Genomic DNA, 25,763 nt, shown 5'->3' on the forward strand with positions numbered 1-25,763 from the left:
TTAATCAGCTGTTCCTTCTGAGATGAAGCTATAATTTCCAAAAGAAATCCTTGCCTCTCAACTCACCCAAGAAATACAGGATTGTGTGTTATGGATTACTTTAATCTGAATCTGAAGAAAAAAAAACATTTTCTGAAGTACACAAATACATTTGAACATTAGTGCCATTTTGATGCATTGGGCTTGGTTGTGACTGCAATGTTTCCACAGGATTCCAGGCCTCTGCAGCACAATCGGTCTTCATTACCTACCCAGATCTGCAGTACTAACCCTCATTTCAGCTCCACTTCAAATTGCGGGAGCAAAATAAGTTCCTTTTGTTACAGCAGCTAAAATCAAATGGCTTATTTCACAGGGAATACGGCAAAATCTTCTGCTACAGATCACTTGCCTTCACCTAGAAACACAAATTTAAGAGCTGCTTCAGATTCACAGTTGGGGATCCTTGGGTTGCGGTCAGTTAACCGCACCAGGTACGCGGCAGATGCACCATAATGGAAACACACACACATACTGACCCAACAAAAAGATATACTGTAGCTTGCTGTGAATACTAAAACAAAAATGTCACACCAACTTCAAGAGGAGGAACTGCTCAGTGCAGCAGGACGCAAAGCGGAAGAATGGTGTTTCAGCAGATCACTGAGGTAGGATCAATGGACAGTTGTGGTGTACTGTAGATCCAAAGACTAAAAGTGGCAGAACCCCAGAGTTGGTACAGAAACATGAAAGAGTCTGACCACAACCACAAATGGTTACAAATGAAATGGGCGTGCAAACGTCAAACCACGACCATTGCACAACTTTCTTTCGTAAGAGCAAACATGTAGAATATTGGTTTTCAGCCTTCGTATTAACACTGTATTGCAAACTTCGAGAGCGACAACAGAAAGATTTATAGAACGGATCCTGGAATACAAAAAATCCTAAACCTTATACCAGTTTGGCCAGCTGGTGTAGATATGTAAAAGCCAAGTGTGAAGGGGAGGGAAGGGGACCTGTAAAGAGAAACATACTTGCTAATAACAAAAGGTTAATATATCACTAGAAACCAGCAAAAAGACAACATTGTGGATGTCAATAAATAAAAAAAGCCTTCTTTACTCCGGAGTAGCTCCTGTATTTTCACTCCTGTGCGTACAATGCTTAAAACAATGGGTGGTTATAAAAAATTAAAATGGTAAGAAAACTTAGAAACAAACCAAAAACAGGACTACATGCAAAAACTTGGTGCCGTGACCCACTCATGCAGTTATTACCAATGCATCTCCAGCAACTACTGCCACTTGTTTAACTAGACAGGAGGTTTCCTTTAATTATTTTCCCCAAGTATCAGTAATGAGTATAATAGTACAATAATAATAAGCATAATCGAGTGAACAAAAACAAGTCTTCTTGATGTTCAAGAAAAAAAAATGTATGTAACAGTCTCACTCCCCATGACCTGATCAATTTCGCATCTAAAAAAAACCATCATTCTTCCGTGCAGATGTATGTCATAACCCTGCAGAAAAGTTTACCCTCTCTACCTCTACCCCTTTTCTCTAAAGCAAACCATGGAAGGCAATCAGAGGTGTGTCCGTGTTCCTCAGTCTTATCTCTAACAAAAGGCTCTCTCGCTTGGTGTTTAAACAAGCAGTCTTCATGGTACTTTTGCAGAATTAGGCTCCCAAGCCATTCAGGATTTGCCTGGGGCTGTAGCCAGTGTTCCAACGAGAGACAGGGCAACATTCCTGTGTTCCAGATTGCGGCAATCTGGAATGCGCTGCAGTATTCCCAGATCCCTCTCTGCCATGTGATCCCATCCCAATCCGCCACATTCTAGCTCTCATGAACGGCTGCGATCCTCCTGGTTTCCAACAAGCATTTTGCTGTACAGCTTCTGTTGTTCCTCCTTGAAAGTCTCTTTAACCTTCCCCCGCTTCAGTCCTCCATCCCTGCAGCAGAAGAGACACAGGCACACATCAGAGCACTGTCATGGCCCCTCAGTCTCACTTCAAACACGGACAGATGTGATCTAAACCCCAGCAGAATACCTCTCCTCTTGACTCATGTAGACATTTCTGGCTTCAAGTAGATAGGGAACCCCAGTCCCAGAACACCTTTTCACAACTCATGTCCTCTTAAAGATCACTTCTGCTTTGGTGCACACAACCCCCAAAACAGATGGAATCACAGAGCAGAAAGTATGCCTCTGGGGTCACGTAACTCATATTTTCCACCAGAAGCAAGGTGGGCAGACCAGCAGAAGGTATTTCAGAAAAAAAAAATCTAAAGTGTTTCACATGCAAGAATCTTTGCTTTTAGTTTTTCAAACTGCAAAAAATATTTGGAGTTATACTGTATATTCAAAACAGTTTAGCGGTGCAATACCCACAATGCATCATAGTATTTTAAAATTGGATCTTTAGTTTAATCAGCCATATAGTGATGAAATTAGCATGTAAGCAGTGGAAGAAAATCAGTAAGCAGGAGTGAGAGACTTGGAGGGACAAGGTGAAAGACTGAGTAGGGAGTGATAGTGTTGGCCAAAGTGGATGAAGGTATGAGGTGGTGGATTAGGAAAGGAAGAGTTTGTGAGGAGAGGCTTACAGATAGGGAATGGGGAAGAGAAAGAGTGAGTAAAAACGATCATGCGTTAGTTTCTCTTGCACACGGTGCTTGTGCATGAGTGTTCTCACCACAGCAAGTCCACCAGCCCCCCCTTCCTGGCGATAGCTGCCTTCACTCGGTTCGCGAACTGCACCGCATCTTCTCCTTCCTGTGCAACAGAGGAACACACTACTATCACCAAGGGGCAGGAGCTCAGACGTCCAGGTGTAGGGCAGGTCTCTTCATAAGACCCATCAAAACCTCTTTGTTCCCCTGCTCTTCAGCCTCAGTACTGCTTTCTCTCCCTCACACATCTGATCTCTCTTTCTGCTGAAAACACTGTACTCCACTGGATCTCAACTTTTTTTTTTTGCTAACACAATGTAAAGTTTAAATAAAACATTAGCAATCATCCCACTTTTTTCCCCTCCTGATCTGGACTGGAGATTCCTAAATCCGACTGGGAGCAGTATCCCATCTCAGAGAGCCCACTCTGCATGCGCTCACACACACAACTGCCGGAAATGAGAGAGAACGAGCCTGTGCCTGCCATCCTACAAACTCTTCACAGCAGTGTGTGCACATGGCCATCTCGCACAATCTCACATGACCTCACAAAAGAACACATGATTGCAGTCTCCACCACCTTTGGGTGTCTTGTGCTCCTTCATCCAGGTACTTCACTATAGTGGGGTGGGAACAGGTGCTCGCAAAGAATTTTCACAAAAAGAAATGAGTAATTCCAGATGGCTGGAGATTCTCAAACAGCCCTTTCTATAAGCTAGATGGTATTTCTTAAAGCTAAAAAATACCCAGCCTGTTGGTTTTGGATTTGCTTTTACTCCCTGTCATATTTCTTTTTAGTGGAGAACTGAAGATAAAACAATAACAAAGGGGCTCACACCAACAAAGAAATGTGTTCACGAGCTGGCGGAGGGGAGCGTGTGTCACACTTCTTCAGCCTAGAATTGAAGGTTGTTGCTTCAGCAAGACAGACGGGTTGAAATTACCCACACCCACAAACAAAGTGCAAATAAAGGGAGACTTCTGTAAACTCACATTTGTGCTAGATGGTGTGAAAGGACACTGCAACATCATAATACACAGGATTGATGGCAAACTGGATTAGGAATTAAAAACCAACACTAACACCTGCGGTCTGATTCCATTAGAAGAAAAAGTTTAAAAAGAAGTCACAAACATACCCAGCTTTGACTTACAATGTCATTTGGAAAACAAAAAGTAAGGTGAATGTTAAGAGACAAGCAACTGTTGTCACAAAACACCCTGAGGTACTGTGTATAGAGGCTTGCGTAATACTAATATAATTCCCCACATTTCCCTGCCTTGCTGTGCATTTCTAACACTGGTTGCTTACCTAATATCCCATGGCACATTAAGCAAAAACATGAGCTAGCAGCATGCATATAAGGACTGTACTGAGGTAAGAAAGACTTCAAGAGGAAAAAAATGGATTAGGGAGATAGCATTGAGTGAGACTTTACTAAATATGGGATAATTATATCCCTCAATGTGATCTCTCATAAAAAAAAATATCCTGGCAGCTGTCACCACTGCTAGACTCAGGTCATCAGTTTCATTTTCACAGGCTGTTAATGGAAATGTACTGTATCAAAGGGCAATGCTCCTCTTACAACTAGTCCAGGCATGATCGCATTGCCCCTCCAGTGTTTTGACATTTCAGGAAGAATGTAAACCTGTTTTCCACATTAAAAGGGCTACACATGGTTGCCGCAAAAAGCTTGCCAAATCTGTGAGTAAGTTGTTTCAGAGACCTTGAGTCAGTCACTATCGTTTTGTTTACCAGTCTCACAGGCTCTTCGGTTATATTCAGTATATCACAATATACCACAGCAAGACACCAGGAGGACAGCAGTACTTAAAAGCTCATGTGCTTGTAAGCAATTAGTTCTTTTAAAGCCTGAACTACACATCTGGAACATGTCATCGTTATGTGATTTTAACCTTAGAGGACTGAGGCTCTGAGCTCTTTGCCTGCTGGTTCATCCTCTTTGTCACAATCAGACTTCACTACAGCTGCACATATATTGAGCTCTTCATGCCACGGCTTATGGGCATTACGCACCTAGAAGTCCAAAACCATTATCTGAGTAGTTCCAAATGTTAAAGTGGATTCAGTGAAAATAATCCTGTAAATATTTCCATCCACCTTATTATGCCTTATGCAAGAATTTAACGGGAGCATCCATGATGTGGACACGTCTGTCCAAGGCTGTGTATCAAATAACTAAACTATACAACTCATGCATCTGTATTTCACTGATGTTGCCTATATAACAAACACCTTAACTGAAGGGTTTTACAAAAGTTGAAAACAACAAAAAAAAAAACTACTGCAGTACACAATATGAGGAAATACCAAAAGTGCCATAAGAGATGTTAAAAGTTCTTTCTCCTCAACCAGTGCAATAAAGCCCCACCCAAAAGCACTGAGGCACGAAAACTGCTTAGAACTCATACAGTACATGCTCCTCTGCACAGAGATGTATATGATATGAAGAGAAGGCAGAATATAAGAGATCAAAAACTACAAAGCACAACAAAATCGTGCTCTAAGCCCGCTGGCAGTGTACAATGAATGTGTTATGTGTCAGGAGGACCACCAGGCAAGGTTGTAAAAGGGGCTAGATCTTGATCTCTATACTGAGCCCTAAACACCAGAAAACAAGCACATTTATAAAACATGAGGAGGCTATTTTAACTCACCCCATGATTCATCGCTTAAGTTCGCTTAATTCATCCTAGTCTCCCCCTGTGACCTTCACAATGGAAAGAACTGATTTGGAAATGTGCAGGATACCATTTGCATCACCCATACTAACCAACAGGAAAAACAAACCATTTGCATTCAAATGCAAATCCTCAATCCCACCAAGCTGATTTCCATGCGAGATGCACCTCACAGACCATTTCAGGTGGTTTATGATCCCCCCCCCCCAACAAGCCTTTAATCCTCGTGTACATTTTAAACGAGACACTCGATGAGCAAGTATAATGGAAACAAAATCCATGTTGTAATGGGAAGACACTATTAATCTGCTCAGTCAAGTGGGGATTAAATAAAACATGTCAATCTGTTGATAAAAACAGTAGAGTTTTTTTATTTAAATGTTATGGACACTTTTCATCACTTATGGAGTACAAGGGGCAAGCATTTACCTTTTAATAAACCTCTAACAAATAAATACCATCTGCAGCAGATGTACCCTCAGTTAAGCAGAGACAAACGCTGCTTCCAGCAGGACTGTAGTATCTGGATGTTTACAGATCATGGCAAAGAACTGCCTTGCTTATGAAAATGTAGCAGTTTAGTAGGTCTTAGGCAGCATTCAAGGGAACCGACCTTGGAGAATTTCAGCCGAGCTGACATGAATGACAAAACAGACCAAATATTTACATAATGAATTCGAGTAGATGACTTTTCCACATCTGAGCTCATTTAATGTTCCCTATAAAAATCATAGGAGTGCTACTCATGTTGGCCATCTTGATCTAAAACCCAAAACGATTCCAGACTTTTAGTCCAGCAGGCACAGTATTGAGGAAAAACATGGTAAACCCCACATTTAATGTACAATTATGGGGATAATTTCATACTGTGATGACCAGATTTTAATAACCAAAAGGGTATTCAATGTTTTTTTTAGATGGAATAGTATATGAAGTAGAAAAAATAAGAATCAGGGATAAGTAAACCCCTAGATTTCATAGCTCAGTTAAGGATAATTAGAATCAGGCTCCAATGAAATTAAAGGATAAGTAAACAAGGACTGAAGCTGGCAGCCCTGTCCTATTTAACGGTCAGGAACTTTGTGGTTTAAGTTTTCCCCATACAGGTTAGGTGAAACATGTCATGCAACGATCAGAGATATTTCAGACTTAGAAAAAGTAATCGATGCTCATCTGTAAGGAGAAGGCAGCCAAACCATTTCTAAACATTTGAAGCTCCATCAATCCACTGTTAGACAATTGGGAAAAAAATGGAAAATAGACAGGAAGCACGGAAGAAACCACTGCTCTCTTAACAGGACACTGCTGCATGTCTCAAATATTGCAAAGAACACTTGGAGGATCCACAGGAATAATGGAAGAATGTTTTCTGGACAGACAAGTTGAGCTTTGGCAATCTGAACTTGAAAAACAAAATGCTTTCCATTAGAAGAACCACATCAACCACATCCTGACCACGCATGGTGGTGGTGGTTTAGGGCAGCTTTACTGCGTCAGAACCCAGAAGGCTTGCCATCGCTGAAGGACCCATGAATTTGACTTTGCATCAGCAAAATCTGGAGGAGAGTGGTGCTGCTTCAGCTCAAACCTGACAAATATGCAGCAAGGCAATGATTCTAAACATACAAGCAGATCTACAACATATTGACTGAAGAGAAGTTTTGAATTTTGGATTGGCCAAGTCAAAGTCTGGATCCAAACTGCATTGAAATGTTAAGGCAACCCTACAGTTTTTCAAATATCACTGACTTGTTAGCTCTAGAGAGAGGTTATTCAGGGCCCAGGCTTGCACCAGATCGTGACCCAGCTGGACACCCATCCTCACCTCTCTCATCATTGGTGGCAGGTACCAGACACTGCAGACAATGGCCCAGCTGCTCATCATCCTCAGGAGGTAGTTGACCATCCCATACTTGCTGCTGTTCCAGAAAGCATCTCCAAAGCGAGGGTCATACTGAAACACAGGGACAAGTCTGCCATGAGGACAGAGCAAAACTGAACAACTCGCACTATCTCTCAGGGCATCCATCACAGAGTTCCAAACTCCCTCCCCATTATAAACCACTGAGGATGTGCACTTAACAACTGTTGACCGTAGTAACTGCCATCACAATGCCACTTGACATCCACAAGTGCCGCCTTCTGGCTTCAGCTGGGCATTTAATTAGTTTTGTCTGGAAACTGGTCCATACCTGGGAGGCTTTTGGCCTTCCTATTGAAATGACCAGCACTGGGTTCACCTTTTTTGTTCTGAGTGCACATTTTTGTTCTGTTGAAGACCAGTAAAAGATAATATTTCCACCAAAGGGATTTTAAGAAAATGAACAGCATATTAATGCAAAGGAAAAATGGTGACGCAGTTAATCAACCGTCTGATTTTTAATAGCACAGGTAATGGACAACTAACAGCTCTCCAGTTTAATTACCTACATGCCATATCTGTTAAAGCCCTTATCTGCATCCTCTGCTTAAAGGTGTCAAAAAGGAAACCTTGTTACAAAACTTGAAAAGCCATTAAACGTAACCAAAACAGAGGGAAACTGAAAAATGCCAATAATATATTCTGCTGGTGGTTAATTACCTGCCATTACAAAAGGCAAGTATGACAAGAAATTAATGTCCAGTGTAAAACAACCCCAAGGAGAAGCAGATGGGGTGTCTATTTCAGGAGGAAAAACTCCTGATCTTTTTCATGCCATCTTATTTTTAAATGGAACAAATGCTAAAGAAACTGCCTACCTTTATGGCCACTGGGTACACTGTTGTGCCGATCTCAAAACTACCTTTTTTAAACATCATCACAGAGGTGTTGTTTATGCAAGTGCCTAGGCAAAAAAACAGAGGTTTCAAAAAAACACACGGCAGATAAACTGTTCAGAAAGGCCAAACTGGCTTATTTTTTTCATCTTTTATGACATAGTTTGACTTTCATGCATTGATTTGACTCACCTTCTGGGAATATCAGAATGGGCAGTTTACTTTTATCCTGCACGTGATCACTGAGCCTGTGGGACAGGGATTGCAACACTGAATCAAGAAAGACTGGGCACCTTTCCGACTAGTGGCATGATGAAGAATACCAGCCCTAGCCAAAAAGATCCATGCGGGATAATGGCCTCCTCACTATTAAATACATCATTAATACTATTTTTACAGATCAAAGCTACATCTCACAAGAGTTAAAGGTGGCAGTCATCATACAAGTAAAAATGTTATCTCCATATCTGTCTTAGCAATAAGGGATGGAAGACATCAACTATGAAATATATGGTTGTTACTGAATTCCCTGAAATTTTAAAGTAGTAGTACAAAGGTCATTTGAATTTATATTTTGTCATTAATAAAAAAAACTGTAGAATCTTTCTCAACTGAAAACTTGCAAAGCATTAAGACCATGAAAACAGCTTTAACAGGTACATTGTAAGACCTGCAGAAGGTAAACACAGTGCTAGGTTCATAGTTTTAACTTATCAGTACTACTGTAGAACTCAAAAGATTCTCTAAAATTAGATGTACCTTTTAGCCACAAGGTGGCGATCTTTGACTTCTGACCGCTCAAACCAGATATGTGGGCAGGCCTTCACCATAGACCTCTGAATTATTCCCATCAGCCCTCCATGGACCTGCCCAACCTGCAACAACACACACTGACCTTCCAGCACCGGGCAAAAGTAACGGACACTTGCCACAGTCAATTTTACGGGAAGTGGACATTTAAATTCATTACCCTAGCAGTTCTAGGAAATCACAAAACCTCAATGCTCTGCGGCTGAAGCCGCTTATAACTGATGAGTATATTCCCGGTGATATCATCCAAGGCAATGAGTGCTCTTTTTGACAATATCTAAAAGCTCTGGTGGGTTTTTCCATTCAAATTTCCATTAGCATATCAAAATGCAGAGTGGAAACACAAATAGAAACGTTTAATGCTAGTAGGACTAATTTCAAAGCCTTTTGCTGAAATGAAGAAAAAAACATTCCGCAAGCTTTCCAAAAGTTTCTATTTCAATAAAGAAAACCGAATTTCCCTTTACTGTACTTGTTATCACACTTTCTACATCTTTTAATATTTTTGAACAGAGAATCCAGAAATAACAATGGGGAAAAAGTTTTAAAGTGGTGAGCAAACTAGCCTTAGCTTTAAAAAAAAAAAAATTGTATGTCGCATAAATGACATTATTATATAACTTTAATTGTAACAATCCTGTTATATTGCAAAGGCTTTAGTGGTTTTGAGGCAGCTGGAGATCGAAGGAATAAAAATTTAACCAAAACCCACAATCTTGAAGGTCATTCAATCTGAAAAGCTCTTTCGTCGTTTAATGGAAACATCTGAATGGATTTTCTTTTATTTATAAATCCTTCATTTTTTATTTTTAGGGTCTCATGTTTAGATGATTCTTTTCTTCCCCGATCATGGGTGTCACAAACCACCCCTCACCATGGCATAGCAGCCGTCGCTGGCCAGAATGATGACATCAATGGGGGAGGTGTGGTTCGCCACACATATGCCTCCGTTCTTTGGCTTGTTCTCACTGCAATGCAAGAAGGAAAAAAAAAATTAGTAACACGGCACTTGGCTGCCTCTTCAAAGCAGCCCTTGTTTATCCTTAACGGCTCAATCCATCACCCCATTCTCATTCCGAACGGTGCACCGATTAGCTCCAAGAACCTTCCTGAACGTCCTTTACATTAGAGAGCATTCTATTGGTTCTGCAATAACTGAGACAGCACAAAAGCCAATTTAAAGACATTCTAAAAAAAAAAGAGTGGTGGTCAGTACTGCTTCACAGCACTGCGGCCCTGGGTTCAGTTCCTGGGGTGCTATTTGCATGGAGTTTGTATGTTCTACCCACATTCATGCGTTTCCTCTGGGTGCTCCAATTTCCTCCCACAATCTAAAGATATCCTGGAAGGTTAAATGGCTTCTATAAAAACTGGACCCTGCATGTGCACATATGCCCCGAGATGGACTGGCGTCCCATCCACAGTTTGCCCTACCTTGTGCCTGCTGCTCGCTGGGATAGGCTCTAGCTCCCCCCACAGCCATGTACTAGATAAAGCATTTGGAAAAAGGATGACCGATAAAACTCCCAAGAACAGCAAGACTCAACACTTGTTAGCATAAACTGCTGATTTAAACTTTTCTACCCATCAGCACTTAGAGTAAATCTACAGAGCATTTACTCAGCATCAGCTCTGTGCATGTTTTTTTACTAAATAGTGTTCATTAGGTGGCACTCAAAACTGCACCAGAGGTTTAGATCTACGAGACACAAGGTTAAACTGTACCTTGTGACATACTGCTTGTCCCTCATTGAAGGAAAATGCATGTTGCACAGTTGACCAACTTGAATTTTCACAATTTTTTATGATAGGAGAAGCACTCCTGAGACATATTTGTCCTGAAGTCCAACACGCCACTGAAACTCGTGGCTCGATAGGCAGAGAAAGGCCCTGTATTGTATTACATCCTACTGACTGATGGCTTAATTTCACAATGCCAAGCTGCTGTACACAGTGATTGATATCCATATTACACAAGTGATTTTAAAATCAATTTAAAATGCAGAAACAAAGTAAGTTTCGAGCACATAGCAGCTGCACTGTGCATCATATCAACAAATAAAATTACAGCATAAAACTGACATGAACTGGCCAATAAAAAAAAAACATACTTGTGTAATAACTCTAAAAGAGGTCCGTCTGTAGCCATTAACCAAACCCTTAAGGATCAGAAGCACTAGTTCAATTTCCCCTGTTGTTTCTGAACCTTTTAACTGTTTTATACAACCTTTAAGTATTGTTTGTTTTTGCTTGGTATCTGTTTTTTATTACTACACATTCTGATCGAGCTCAGACAGCAAGGGCATCTAGCTCCTGACCGGAAGGTCCCGGGTTCAATCCCGGGTTGAATTGGGGCAAGTGATGGATCTTGCTCCAATTCCTTCCTAACTACTCCCAGGTTCACTCAGCCTGCTTTCCAAATGAGTACCAGGGGTTAATCCCTCCGGGGGTAATAGGCCGGCCGGAGCGTGATGCTGACCACATCACCCCCCCCTCCAGTGTCTGACGGTCAAGGAAAATGGTGGCCCTTACACCCCCATTCCTCCACGAGCCTTTATGGCCTGAAAAGGGGACCTTACCTTCCTACACATTCTAATCCCAGCAATGACATTTCAAGAACAACGCAACAAAAAACAATAACATGGGCACAAAATCTTTTAACTCCATCTTGGATTTAAAAGGAGAGAACAGTGACATTCCTTTCTGAAAAATAACTGAAACACCCAAAAGTAAATGGTGATTACATGAATTAACCCCAATACCCTTAAACCAAATCAATTAGACCTTTACAGAACAGTCCATGCGAAATCACCCGACTCTAGCTCTGAGCTACTGTTGGCAGGCGACTCCATTCCACCCTGAACATTGTGATCCTGATCTTGGATATTAATACAGTGCTGACAGGCCTCCATGGTCACTGGAGGCCCTCTGAACATCACACTTCCCTTTTTATATCAGTGTACTGGGATCAGATCTCCAGAGATATACCATACACCCACACAGTGCAAACAAACACTCTCCTTGTTCCTGGTGCACTCTGCATACTGTACCATGGCAGATCAATGCCAATTCAAGCTTACTGCAATTTTTTTTTCCTGGAAAAAAGATATCTTGCCAAGACCTTGCTGACCAGGCATTATTTCCTATTTTCCTTCTTTTTATTAAAAAAAACCAACACTTTCAATCATTCAGCCATCAGTGTCAAAATTTCAGAAAATTCCCCTAGCATCAAAAGAAAATCACTTATAACAGCAGCACACTTGCAAAATAATTGGGAAAAACTATTTTTTAGAAAACGGGCTAACAATTTAACACAAACGAATTAATTATAGTTGTTGCTAAAGGCAATACAGGCCTTACTTCCGTGATGCATCCTTAGCACTAGGTTGGGCTTACTGTCTTGTGGAATTTTTTCCTACTTCTGTGCCCTGGTTTCTGAGTCCTAGATGCCAATACTAATAATTTACTATATATTATATATTAAGTTACAGATCTCCAGCACAAGATAGCCATGCTGGGAATATGGATACTGGTTCACTAGAAAGGTTTTCAGAGGTTTAGTGTTTCCCTGCTAAGAACAACACCCCCAGAGAAACACCAAAATCCCAAATTTGGTCATTTGGATATTAAGTGCATAAACACCTGCACTGGAAGCTGCAGAGCCATGTAGGGCTTCAGCCAACACAGGTGCGCTTGCAAACAGAATGTAATGTATGAATATTGCTAAGAAAATCAAAAGTTCATGTCCAAATGAACAAACACCTGCTACACCTATACTGCATTATGAACCAGTTTGACAGGTTACACTGGGAGACTGCACCGAGGGCAGGAGGGTTAGGAGTGCCACCTGAACTCTGAGCAACATGCTCTGTACACAGCAGGCTGAGAACCACATGACAGGCTTCAAATAACTGTGGAAATAAAACCACACTGCTCATCCAAACACAGAGCACATGGCCTACTCTGGGTAGCCGCCAGGACAAATGATTAACGGCTTTAACAAAGTAGACCGCAAAACCAGGAGAGCAAACAATGCTAAGGGAACGGGCAAGGTCAATATCTGGAAACAAGACGGAGAGAGCTATCAGGAGCTCAGATCAGCGCTCTGCTGTTACTCTACATCTTAAGGCAGTACTGGTAGAACATACCACCTTCGTTTCATGACATTAAAAAATGTTTGCAAAATCATTTTGCGTGAAAACTCCCAAACTGTAACAGTTCAGCATTTCTCAGATTTGGCTTCATCACGTGGATAAAATTCAGCTGAAGCAAGCCATATGCCTTCAATCACGAATATGCACACTACCTTCTGTATCCATGCATTTTGGGAAGATGACTAACACTTTAAAGCATTTTGCGATAGCTTCTGTAGTTGCAATGTGTGCATCTTGTAATAAATCTGCACACAACCTTAGCTGTGCGCTCTACTGTGTTAGCTCCTTTTTGGATCTTTTCAGTAGTACTCTCTTTGCGGGAGAAGCAAAATGGTAACTTTCACAATATGAAAAAGCAGCAGTTACTGTATGTGGTTTTCAGTTGTTAAGCAGAACAAGTCATCCAAATACTAGATTATAACTCAGAAGTCAGAATAAGAAAAGTGTGAAAATTTAAATGTATAAAAGGAACATAAAAACGACTCCTTAAAAGCATAACCATGCCAATTAAGTTGACACAAAGTGTACAATACTCTTTTTTACCTGTCGTGGTAGGTGATTATCGCCGTCAGGGCTCGTACACAGATCCGATAGCACATCAGATGCACTTTTTGACTGAGGAAGTTTTTCATCCTGATAAGGAAAAGGTGAACAAAACAGCTTAATACTAAAGACCTGAAAACTCTCATAGGAAGTAACACTTCTTCAATAGAATCTAGACATTTTCCTGCCTAAATAACTCTATAATCAATGAAAGCAGTTCTCCATCAAAACTGTATTTTCATGGAGCTTTAGAGAACATTTAGTAGAAAAGTGAACATGTCAGTGAGTGAACTACTGAATCAAACAATGTCGCTTACAGCAATAAACTCATTTAGATGGAGTTAGAAAGCTGGCTTGTCTATGCTGGGAAATGGAGCTCTTTGCAGGAGTAGAGCAAGAAATTGCAATTCCTTGGTTGACTGACGTACCTTCTATTGGGTAAAAAGCCTACCATGGTCGTCCCAACCACCAAGAGACCCACTCCAGTGAAAGCAAGAGTTACTCTGTAAAACAAAAACAAAAAATCAAGACGACGACTCAAATGCAGATTTTGCTGCTTGACCATAGAAACAGTTCTCTGTGAATTAGGGGAGCCCACCTAGTATTTTAGTTTTCAAAAACTTTTAGAAATTGCGTGCATGCCTATAACATGGATCGACTACCTGCGTCACTTGGCCTGGTTGTTGACCTGTCTTTATCATCTTACTGATTCACTTGAATTTCTAGACCGAGCACATCATGTCTGTGGATGTCAGTTCAATGTATTTGTATGACATGCCTTTCAAACAAGAATAAAAGATTCAACCACAGACACTTCTAGACCATGGCTGGAAATCCTGAGAGAGGACACAAAAACTTCAGAGTGGGATTGGTTAGATTATATTGTGCATCCACAACACCCTCCCTACCCCAACTACCTGCAGGGCACAGCAGGGTTGATGTTCATGTGAGCAACACCATCTACTGTGTCTTGTAATATGACAATAACAGACCAATTTAAAAGGTATCCAAAACAGAGCAAGAAGCAGCTCTGAAGGTTTAGTCTAATACAGGATTCTCCAACCCTAAACCTTAAAAACACAATCAAGTCATATAGCCTGGTGGTTCCCAACCTTGGTTCTGACAGGCTGCTGTCTCTTCTGGTTTTCATTCCCACTACGCATATACCCTTGGCAATGATCAAGTTGATCATTTCCAACAATGCCTGAACTGAGAACATATGCTATCTCTTGAACTTGCCAATTAAGAAATTACTCCCTTATTCCTGGCAAGAGATCCCTTAGCAGGCAATCGGTTCATGTATTGCTGGTAAAGAGGGAAATTTCAAAGAATCAGAAACTGCCACAAGGGGTTATCACTGCAGAATGTTGACCATCTCCTTCAGCATTTATATAAAAATTAACAGGAGCAAAATAATGAATGTGCTTGAAGTTTTAAAAATAAGTGGACTGGAAGGGCAGCCAGGCGAATAGCCCTGCTTTAGCAAATCTTTTGTTAAAACTTTGAGAAAGGGTTAAACTGGTTTCAAGAATTCAACTGATAATGGAGATGCGAGGAGGGAATGCAAGTCATGTGTCCTTCAATCACCAGAGCTGACAATCCCCACAGTTGCTTCCCTTCCAGCAAAACACTAATTCTGCCCCTCGGCTGGGAATGTGATCGTTCCTCCCAGCTGAAGAGACACTGAGCCAGAACTCAACACCCTGCTATTATGAGCTTCACCAATGGGTTCAGTGAGGGCAAAGGCCCTGTTAAGAACATCTAGCAAAAAAAGCAAGAGAATCACCAAGCAGATATTTGGTTCTTGTCAACAGTATGTAACAGTGAAGGCAAACTACAACTTTACTTCGGTTTATTTCACCTGTTTGTGGAACAATAATGGTATTTAAAATGCCAATTATTTTTAATTTACTCCTGATTTTGTTGGAAACACTAGTTATAAATGGCCTCCTCTTTACCACTACAGTCTCTCTTCCTGAAGGGGAAGCTGAGGATCTATGCATTCGCTCCACTGACAACCCTACCTGACCAATTCATTTGTCATTTAACATACTGCAAGCTCCACAGCAGGCAGACTTACCAATGACACCACTGCAAGCTCACACTATTCTGCTGGGCCCCCAGAGCCACTGCTGCATATTAACCCAGGAAAACCATATCAGGTAGTTTGTGGCAAAATGACAGTCCAGGTTCAAACCAGTGACAACCAGACTACAGGACACAACCTAGTCCAAGCAAGTGCCTTTGTTGGCTGAGCAATATGGAAAACCATCTTTTCTTACTGTATTTGTAAATGGAAGCTTATATGCATCTGAAATTCAGTGGACAATACATTCAGTTAAGGGGTTAAGGGGGCCACTGGATAGTTTATAGTAATAACAATTAAAAAATACAAACTGCTTCCTCCAGTGTCCATCAGAGTTAGAATAGAAATGTGGGATATTCTTATATTTATGGAGTACAGGAAACTGCTTTTACTTGATGGAAAAGGGTGTTAAGCTAAAATATGCTATACATCAGAACATGACAGATGTTAAACGACAACCTTTTGCTAGAAAGGGGAACATGCTGGACACTGTAGTACAGACAGTCCCTGACACACATCAGGTGACGTATAACAAAACTACAAACTCTTCTCCATTTCCCCATAAGAACAATGTACATATGCAGAGTTTGTCACCATAAGAGCATAAACTCTGCCCATGTTACTTAACGCTTAAGCTTTTCCCCATAAGAATTAACAGGGCAGGGATAGGGACATTAAGGTAGATGGAGTGTTTGTTTTTCTTGTAGCTACAAATAATAGGACTCTGATCTGTGTTAATTCCAAGGAATGTTACTAAATAACGAAACTTATAGCGAGATGACTTAGAAAAGGGAATATCCATAAGGAATAATGTAATTGTTTGGTAGGATGGTGACTTAACTGTGTGGTGCTTTAATATTGAGGCACAATGATTCACAATCTAAGACATAAGCAATAGCAATGTCTACAAGAGGAATTTTGTATGCTAGATTTAGCTCTTCACAAATTTTTCTTCATTTTCAGAACAAAATAATCCATGAAATACCTACCTTGCTGGCTTTTGAAGCCATGCAAAACAAAGTATGTGCAAGGTCCTTTTACACAGAGTTCCTCAACTCATCAATGACATAAGTGCAAAAGAACATACTGCAGCAGGGCGACTTATAACAGGGACTGCCTGTATACATACTGATCACCACGAAAATTACACACAGGGAAAATGTTTTAAACTCATCCAGGCCTGCCAGGCTATTTGTGCTAAACCTCCAGATCTGTCCTGGCTAAACATTAAAGTTTTGGTGGGCCAGGTGCCAGCTGGTCCCTCTGCCACAGCTCAGTTATCTAGCAAGGTTATCAATAACTTCCCCAAAACAGATCACTAGCGCTCAAGTGCAAACACACTCTAGCGCAATCTAAGCAGCCATTACAGTTTCAACAATTAAACGTTTTTAACAATTCTTTGTATGTGGGCAAATCGATTTGGTGCAGCAACACCAAGATGCCCCATGCAGTCATCAGAAGGCTATCTGAACAGTGCAGCACAAGTTCATTCCTATCTGAAATCAAAGAACTGATTAATGTGATTACAAGGAACCAAAACCAAAAAGCAACAAGTACAATTCTTAGCTTTTCAAAGCAAAACTGCTTAAGCATGGCTGCAGTGAAAGGACATTTAATCTGAAGATTATTGACGGGTCATCTGACAAGTATACATGAACTCCTGTTTGATGTTACTTTGGGGACTTCCACACAGTAGGCTCTACTCCGTGTAGCTCAGTCCGAACGGTTCTGCGCTGTCCATCGCGACCTTGACACAGGAGCTGCAGCTCGGCGAAACAGCCGGACTCACCGGAGCGGCAGCAGGAAGCCGTATCGGATCAGGACGCCCAGCCCCCAGAGCACCGTGAGCCGCAGGCTGATGTGCTGGAAGTTGTAGTTGCTGCGGGTCAGCAGGTTCCAGGACTCCAGCTCCTCTGCGGAGAAGCGCTTGGTCACCTCATCGTCCATGATGGTCTCCACTCCCTTGCGGCAGAAGTAGAAGATGTCGGACATCTCAAACTCGGGCGTTCCCAGGTCCTTGTTGCTTCCGCTGCGGCGGATCTCCTTGATCTCCTCCTCCAGGGAGGTGGGCTCCTTGGCAATGATGCCTGGCAACAAACAAAAGAGATCAAGGATCCAATTAGCTGGGAAGATCCTCCGTTAACTTCATTTTTAAATGCAACTACCTACTGTTTTGCTGCCACAAAAAAAAAGTCTCGTTTTTACGGGTTCCATTATGTAACTTCACAAAAGCGATCAACACGTGAACAGATCAATGTAATAAAGTCAATATTATGAAACAGCAGTTCATGCAATCAACTCCAATAGACATCGTAAATTTTACTCAAACTCTGAATAGATGCAATGGCAAAGCTCATTACTCAAAACAATGTGGCATGTTTTAAACTTTTATAGAGGGGGGGAAAAAAAAGCACTACACTGTTCCGACTATCGACAGTGGTCAAATGATACAATATATTGACAATGCCTCACCTCCTAGATATCCGCTCACAGGGCAGTTTCTTCTTACAACTGAAACAACTACTTCTCTGCCTCCCTGACACCATTTAGCTGAATTTGATGGCTTAGATTCAGCAAGGATACAATTAGATCTCGGATGACAGCTATGAAGAAACTGGAAGGAAAAGGTCTCAGCCACTCCTTGTATAGCTCAAAGCTACATCTCGGCACCAAAGAGAGCTATGGTCACCTAGGCACCATGGGTCAAACCCACACAGGCTTGCCCATCTTAACCATCCACACACATCCTACATTCGACCCAGGCTTACCATTTGTATAGGGCTTGTACAGATGGTGATTCTTCTCTTTAGCGCCTCTTTCTATTCTCAGCGTGGCCCACTGGAAAGAAGCAAGCACATGTTATGCAAAGGAAAAAAAAAGGATTTGAGATATCAAATATTTGAAGCAACAAACTTCAAATATTGAAGACATTAGACATTACATTAGACATTGCTACATTCAGACATTATTGCTTCTTCCTTTGTGCCATATTGTTGTGTTCATTATTTCTTTAATGTTCTTCCGATTTTTCCTGGCACAAACTGCGATGAAACAATGCATTTTGTATTTTTGTAAATTGTGCCGTAACTGCTAAATCTTGATGCTGGACACACTTGTTTAACTATATTCAGCTACTTTTTGTGTTTTCTTGAGATATGCTTGGATAAAGCTTCAGGCTAGTTTACCTAAAATGTCTTATACGTTACACTTATCTCAATACAAACTTACTAAAAACGTAAGCAGAAGCAGTTTATGTTAATCTTGTAAGATTATTAATTCTTGTAAGAGCTATGAATTCTTAAAACCTGCAATGTAATATAGAATCCATCATTTCCTCAGGACTGCACTGCAAGAAAGCTCCTTAAATAACAGCTACACGCCTTCTGAATGTCACAATCTACAAAGCAGGCCTCCACGCAATCTCTTTATCGACAATGGCAGGACGGAGTTTCTACCTCCTCTACCGTGCATTATCACGAAAGACACCGATGACATTTGCTTTTTCTTTAAGGAACAGAAAGAACTGGAATAATCAGAAAAGAATTAATCTGCCTAGAGTGACACACACCGATCAGAAAAGTTCAACATTGGTTTTGAATGTTAATCATTCAGGGCAAGGCGTGCGACAAGACCAGTTTAGACAGCACATAACCACAGAGGTTTCTTTCAGGCAGACACAAGCAGAACTTTTTTTTTCCCCTTCGCCACATCTCAATTTGCTCTGGTGATCCTGTAGCTGGCTTCACATGGGCGGCCGCCGATCCCAGCAGTGATCTCACCAAGATACTTGTTTTGCGCACCAGTGGGAAAAACAAGGAGGCGGAATAACAAAAGAGCGGCACTAAACTGCTACCAGCAGTAAACAAGGAGGCAGATTTGCAAGGCTGAAAAAAAAAAAGTGTCTTGTATTACTCCATCTCCACTTTGCAGTATGCACAAATCATAACAATATACTATGCATTTCATTTCCATTTACAATGTAACCTGTTGTGCACAAAGTCCTGCAGCATGTAAACAAAATCCACTATTTTATTATGCGATGAAGCCCACCAGTGACTTCATTACATCACCCAATATAATTTGAAAGCTGAATCCCACTGGAAAAGGGCCTTCATAATAACAGGACTACATCTCTACTACACCACAGATCTCAATCTCCTCTCTCCGAACTTTACCATCCAGCTGAGAATCTAGAGGAATGGTGTCCCTCTACCAGAACCCCCCCCTCCCAGGACGAGAAGGTTCACAAGTCATTAGTAAAAGTACTACTCCCACAGGAAACCACAACTTGTTTCTCCATTTTACGAACACAACAAGTATACCAATTAGATCCAGGATTTGGCAGGATCCAACACTGCTTGAGCTCGGCCACTAAACCGATAGACTAAGGAGAGAATTCAGCTTTTGTTCAGTTTTACCAATTCCTCACACAAAACGAATGTAAAGTTAACCAGGAGGACTTTCAGAGAGCTGGCTTTTTCACCTGGCATCAAAAAATGTTTTAACTAAACCAACTACATATGGTGGTGGTTCTTTTTCTTTTACCATTTCATACGGACTTGAAAATCAAAAGTTCATTTGCCTATTTAGAAGCTTTGTCGGGGTTACTGATTCCAATGGTCTGGCCTCAAATGCACCAAGTAAAACTATGCAAGCATAGGGCCCAATCCCGTCCTCCTCTCATTTCATAATATCCAACTCGGATGTGAAAAAAATAAATCTCTATTTTAGCTGGGCTGGAGAGCTAGAAAATACACAGAACAGGATATAAACCACTTCAAAGAACAAAGCCAACCTGATTGGAGAGCTAAAATCATTAGTCATATCATTAGCGTTAAAAGTGTAAATGACAAATGCAGGTCCTATTTTCCTTGATTGCTTTCACATTTTAATGTTGCATTTACAAAACTTTTCCTGTCCTTTAAATTTTGCAATCATTCCCAGATGCAGAGAAGTACTGGCACAGTTTATCATGAAGTGGTCACACCACAAACACTAACAGGTAGCAGCTGCTGGGAAGAGCAAATATTCAGCAAATTTTGAAGTGCATTTTAATATAATTCGATACTTAAACATGGGTGTGTAATACTTCTGTTTGCACCTGTACACTTGCAAACACAGATGTGTCTATAGAGCAACAGTCAAGGGAAGACAACAGCAGCATATTTTAGGATCACTTTCACACAGATACTACAGGGCTGTATTTTTATTATTTGCAGTTAACAGTTCAGACAACTGCTCAATAAGCAACAACATTTATTTTAACAAAACAGTCCTGCAGAATCTTTATTTATCATTTGTTTTAGAAGAGCCCCATCAGAGAATGCAGGGTCTCCGCACACACACCTGCTGAAATGCTGACTCTGGATAGACTGAGCAGCCTGAATAATGCATTATCTTAACAACCTAATTTGCAGCCCACACCTGACTCCAATGTGAAAAGGCTATCCCAGCCAATTTCTGTATAAGTGCATTGCTGTGTTGTTCATTTTGGCAAGGACATGAACACATTTTTCCTTACTTATTGACGCATCTTTTCTACAGTCGTCTTTAAGTGTCTTTATCGCAGAATGAATGGGGCTGTTAGTTTCTCCGAGCTTATCAGGTGGATAAGAAAGCCCTATCTTCAGCAGCACACTTTCAAAGCAACTGAAAGAAACTGTACCAGTGCACTGCTCAAGACAGGTTACAAAGTTCGGTTTTACTGTGAACGCTGACGGACAGCATAATAAGACAAACCATCCTTCCATGTTTTACAAAACACTCACAGCATGTGGTCGTAGATTAAAAGGTTTCAAAACTCAGGTTGGTACAAGCAATCACGGAACACCAGAATGGCTCTAAACACCTTCCAAGGAGGAGATGGAGCATCTTACCTCAAAGACCTTCAGCAGGGTCTTCATGTAGAGCCTGCGGATGCCGAAGGAGACTCCAAAGATGGCGGGCACGATGATGAAAACCAGCAGCAGCGTGAACCACACGGTGAAAGAGATGCCAAGCAGCATGCATACCAGGTTGTCAAAGGGGAAGTAGAACCAGCCCATCTTGGCGTTCCTCGGGAGGAGGAATCTCACCTCCCCACAAAAAAAAAAAAAAGACTACTTGCTTCGAGAGGTGAGTGTTGCTCAAACCCTCTACCTCTTCAGTCTCCTCAGCCTGCGCTGCAACACCAGCTTCATCAAGAAGTCTGAAGAACGTATCTGCTTGTTCAAGAGTACAATGGCCAGTCCCCCATTTAGCACTGCCCACCCAGCCACCCTCCCACGGATGCCAGACAAGAAATACAGTGGCAGCCTCAAGGCAGTCCTTACTTTAAGAGAAAGACCTTCCCAAGGACACTGTCATGACTTTGTCTTCCTACCACAAGAGACCAAATGAGCTGGTTAGCTGGTCAGCATTGCTTCACTCTAAACAGCACATGCAGCTGCTTATGAAACACGACCTCAAATAACATCGGTTTTGGAGCAAACCCATAAGAGCTTAGCAAAGAGAAACTGCATAGAACAGGAACAGCAGGACAAGAAACAGGTAGAAAAAATGGTCTGGACAGAGGTCTAAAGGACTTCAGAGGTATGATGTTTGCTTTGAATGCCAAGAAAGCGAACGCTTATTAAAAGAACTTGATTTCAATCCAACAAGCTGGTTTCTAGACTTCTTCTTAAGATTATCGAGAAGACTGCTCCATCCGTGACTGCAGAGACAGTTTATGTCAGTCTTTCAGCAGGGGAAGATGAAAGCAGTTTCATCCTCACAAAGTGTGCAGCAGGCATCAACTCCAGACAGAACCAGCAAAGCCTGCAGAAGCAAGAGAACAAAAAGCAAAATTAGTCACAGGCAAAACAGAATCCCCTTACTCACACACAACACAAGTACAAGAAATATCCAAGTAATAAAAAGGGAGTCAAAGTACTCAATCACTCCCCTTCAGGCATTTTCAAGGGGTCATCCTGCAGGGGGTTTCCCATTTCTTACCAATTGATGCTTTTATCCAAAGCAACTTAACATTTGCACCCATTTACATAGCTGGTTATTTACATTGGAACAATTCAGTTGCAGTACCTTCCTCAAGGGTACAACAGCAGTGTCACACCTAGTATTTGAGCCCACAACCTTCCATTTACAAGACCGGAAACCTAGCCACTACTCCAAAACGGTGCCTTATAAAGCGCCCTTCCAATATCCCACGTGCCCTTGCCAGTACTCCACTATAAATTATTCTTTAGGGCACAAACACCGCACACTTCCCAGCTTCGGCTTAGTGTGCAAGCATGCTGTGGTGCTTCTCGGAAGTGATGGAAATTGATACCACAATATGGGATCAGAAATATCTGTAAACTGATCAGGAGGAGGAACACAGCCCAGCCGCACTGGACAATTCCCCATAAGAGGGAAAGGAAGAAGCACATAGCAAACAGGACTCAAACTGCAGAACAGCCCTTTGCATTGTTCATGGTGTGCTTAGTGAAGGCACAGTTTTATCAAAGTTCCTTCTAACAAGTTTGTTTGCTCTGTCAATAGTTCTTGTGACTGAATACTTCTGTGACCACTTTACGAAAAAAAGTAAATGGTATTGAACAGAAGTCCCTGCAACACGTGATCAAATCCAGGTAAACAGTTACCCAAAATGCTCTTTAAAAACTATGACAACTACAGTATAACACTGCATAAAATCATATAGAGTAAACTGTACGTTTGCAAAACTAACGATCAAAGCAAATGGTTCTCTCCACCGAAGGGTGTTATCCAAGCAAAGTGCCGTTTTATCTAGTCTAAAACTAAGAATTAAATGGTACTCTATACGGAACACATTTCTCATGCTGTCAATCTCACATTTGCTAAACGTACAAGTTGTACAAAAAGACTAACAATTGAGTTGAATCACTATCACTTTTCCCAGATTACTGGCCCCTGTGCAGCACTTGTACAGATGTGCTCACAGAAATGCAAAAAACGATCCTGTTCACTGCAGCTGTGAATGAGTGTCTGCACCCTCAAAGGAAAAAGTGTTCTAAACACTGCAGCAGATCATAAGGATGGTAAAAGATACTTTAACCAAAACATAACCTCCAGGACAACCTCTTGAAATACAATGCCTTATTTTTACAAGGACAGACCACAGAATTGCTGCAGTCCTAGAGGACTCCAGAGTTCTTTATTACCTAGTCAAACTAATTATTTGCTGTATTGGACCAATTTAACCTCTCAGAGGGATCAGGCTATTGAAATGTCCAGTACAAGCTGCTGGAAATTAACCTATGAAAAACACGTTGGTGCATTCCTTGCTCAAAATAACACTCAGTATGAACCTTGCTCTTTTTCAAGCAAAGCACGCAAAAAGAAAAGAAACCAAACTGCTTTTAACCACACTTCACGCTATGGAAAAACTTGGATCTTAAAACGCAAAGTTTAATAGCAACTAGATTATTATAACCAACTTGTATAAAATGGAGTATCTGGGGACAGAGACAAGCACACAAAGTACTGATCAACTCGAGACAATAAAATACTTTGTACTGCTTGGTTCAACAACACGCCATGTGTCTGGGACTTCATCATTCACACAGGTCTGTAGTCACAGCCATTAGCCAATTAGGATGTTTTGGTCAAGTGGTGAGATCTCTCCACTACTGTCAATTTCTCTCTTGACTCTCTGGTACCATTAAAAATAAACATGTTGAACAGATCAAAGAGAGACAAGAAAAGGGAAGTTCAGCTGTTTGAGGAAGAGCTGATAACTAAGTAGTTCGTTGCTCAATTCAAATGTAATGCTTGTTGTATTGCCGGTAGTTTAATGGCAATTCAGTGTGTTTTAAAGCATTCCAGTAGACCGGAGAGGGAAAGCACTGATGATCCTCTCCTTTAAATTTAAAACCATATGGCTGTAAGGAATCGTTAGAATAATTTGCCAAATTAATGTCAATTTAAACGCACTCTTAGTATGGGACAAAACCTTTTACATGGCAAAGGATTCTAGCCTCGTATTTACATTTATGTAATTAATTTCAGCGAAAAGGAAAACAAAAAAATGGAAAGTTATCATAAATTATGATTTTTTGAAGAACGGCGCTAGTTGTATGGGATTACTCCCACAAAAAAATGCGAAGAATCTCTCCATTTTCAAAATGCGACGTTCATACAAAACGGGTTCTTGCTACCGCTATTCTGGACAGCTGTAGTGCGGTTTTGTTTTTAATTTATCCGGATACTACAAACGACAACAGTTTGGCAGCTGGTTTTTCACTGCGTGTTTTTCAAGAAAATGAGCGTTACTCACAGCTCCCATCTCGCATCTCAGTTCACGCATTTACGATCGGATAAGTGGCCCATGAATTTCACACGCTGACACAATAAACATGAAATTGCCCACTGTTCTGACTTGATTGTTGTCGGAACGTAAACAATTAAGATTTAAACCGTGAGCTTTAACTCTCAGACGCGGTTGTTTCTCCTGCAGTATATCATGTGTCCACCTGAATCGTGATTTTACACGAATGACACATCATGCTTGTGCCACAAATAAGATGCCTGAACACTCCGGCTGCACGCTGTTTAATGCACTTCCTCACACTAAAAGGCAGAAACAGCTCAGATAAAACATCTCAATATTCCTGTTGAGGAAGCCAGGACCAACCCCGTACCATATGATGACAGGTTTCCGCTTATTTCTGTTGGTATTTTTAGACACTGATAAATACCATACTATTTAGGTGCCTGTCCGATTAGGACACCGTCGCATACTGGAAATAAAATAACTGTTCGGTTGATCGTAACGGTATTTTCCAACAACTTACCCATTTTTCTGCGTTGTTAGTGTTTGTTTTTTACCCCCGTCAGCAGCGTGCCCTCCTTTTGTGCTTGATGACAAGGCCTCCCTCGCTCTACAGTGTAATCCCACAGCCCCGGCTTATGAGCGCGCTGCGGGTGCGCAAGAAATAACGAGGCGTGCCCCCGTCAGAGCGAAAAGGGGCGTTTCCGTACGACGCCACTCCTGCGTGCGCGCGTCTGAAGAAGATCCCCGCCATTTTAGCTCTTCAGAGGAATCGCAGTGA

General features: G+C 41.3%; 1 protein-coding gene across 1 annotated transcript; it reads right to left on the reverse strand.

The window, feature by feature from the left end:
• Nucleotides 1-81: 81 nt before the first annotated feature.
• On the reverse strand, nucleotides 82-25,644 carry gpat4 (glycerol-3-phosphate acyltransferase 4). The gene is made up of 13 exons (XM_088927182.1): nucleotides 25,506-25,644; nucleotides 21,591-22,509; nucleotides 18,483-18,552; nucleotides 17,504-17,801; nucleotides 14,057-14,131; nucleotides 13,629-13,718; nucleotides 9,806-9,899; nucleotides 8,881-8,996; nucleotides 8,314-8,369; nucleotides 8,104-8,189; nucleotides 7,190-7,318; nucleotides 2,682-2,761; nucleotides 82-1,937 (listed from the first exon to the last, which is right to left on the reverse strand). The coding sequence occupies exons 2-13, from the start codon at nucleotides 21,756-21,758 to the stop codon at nucleotides 1,829-1,831; spliced, it is 1,371 nt and encodes a 456-aa protein (XP_088783308.1). The 5' UTR covers nucleotides 21,759-22,509; nucleotides 25,506-25,644; the 3' UTR covers nucleotides 82-1,828.
• Between the last annotated feature and the right edge of the window lie 119 nt (nucleotides 25,645-25,763).

This window comes from Atractosteus spatula, chromosome 2 (genome assembly GCF_055471065.1).
Source record: "Atractosteus spatula isolate fAtrSpa1 chromosome 2, fAtrSpa1.hap1, whole genome shotgun sequence".
NCBI lineage: Eukaryota > Metazoa > Chordata > Actinopteri > Semionotiformes > Lepisosteidae > Atractosteus > Atractosteus spatula.

Coding starts and splice junctions, on each gene's coding strand:
- gpat4 (XM_088927182.1), bottom strand. CDS start 21,758: ATGGGCTGGTTCTACTTCCCCTTTGACAACCTGGTATGCATGCTGCTT. Junction 17,802..18,482: donor GTACAAGCCCTATACAAATG/GTAAGCCTGGGT, acceptor GTTTGTTGCCAG/GCATCATTGCCAAGGAGCCC. Junction 13,719..14,056: donor GGCTTTTTACCCAATAGAAG/GTACGTCAGTCA, acceptor TTTCCTTATCAG/GATGAAAAACTTCCTCAGTC.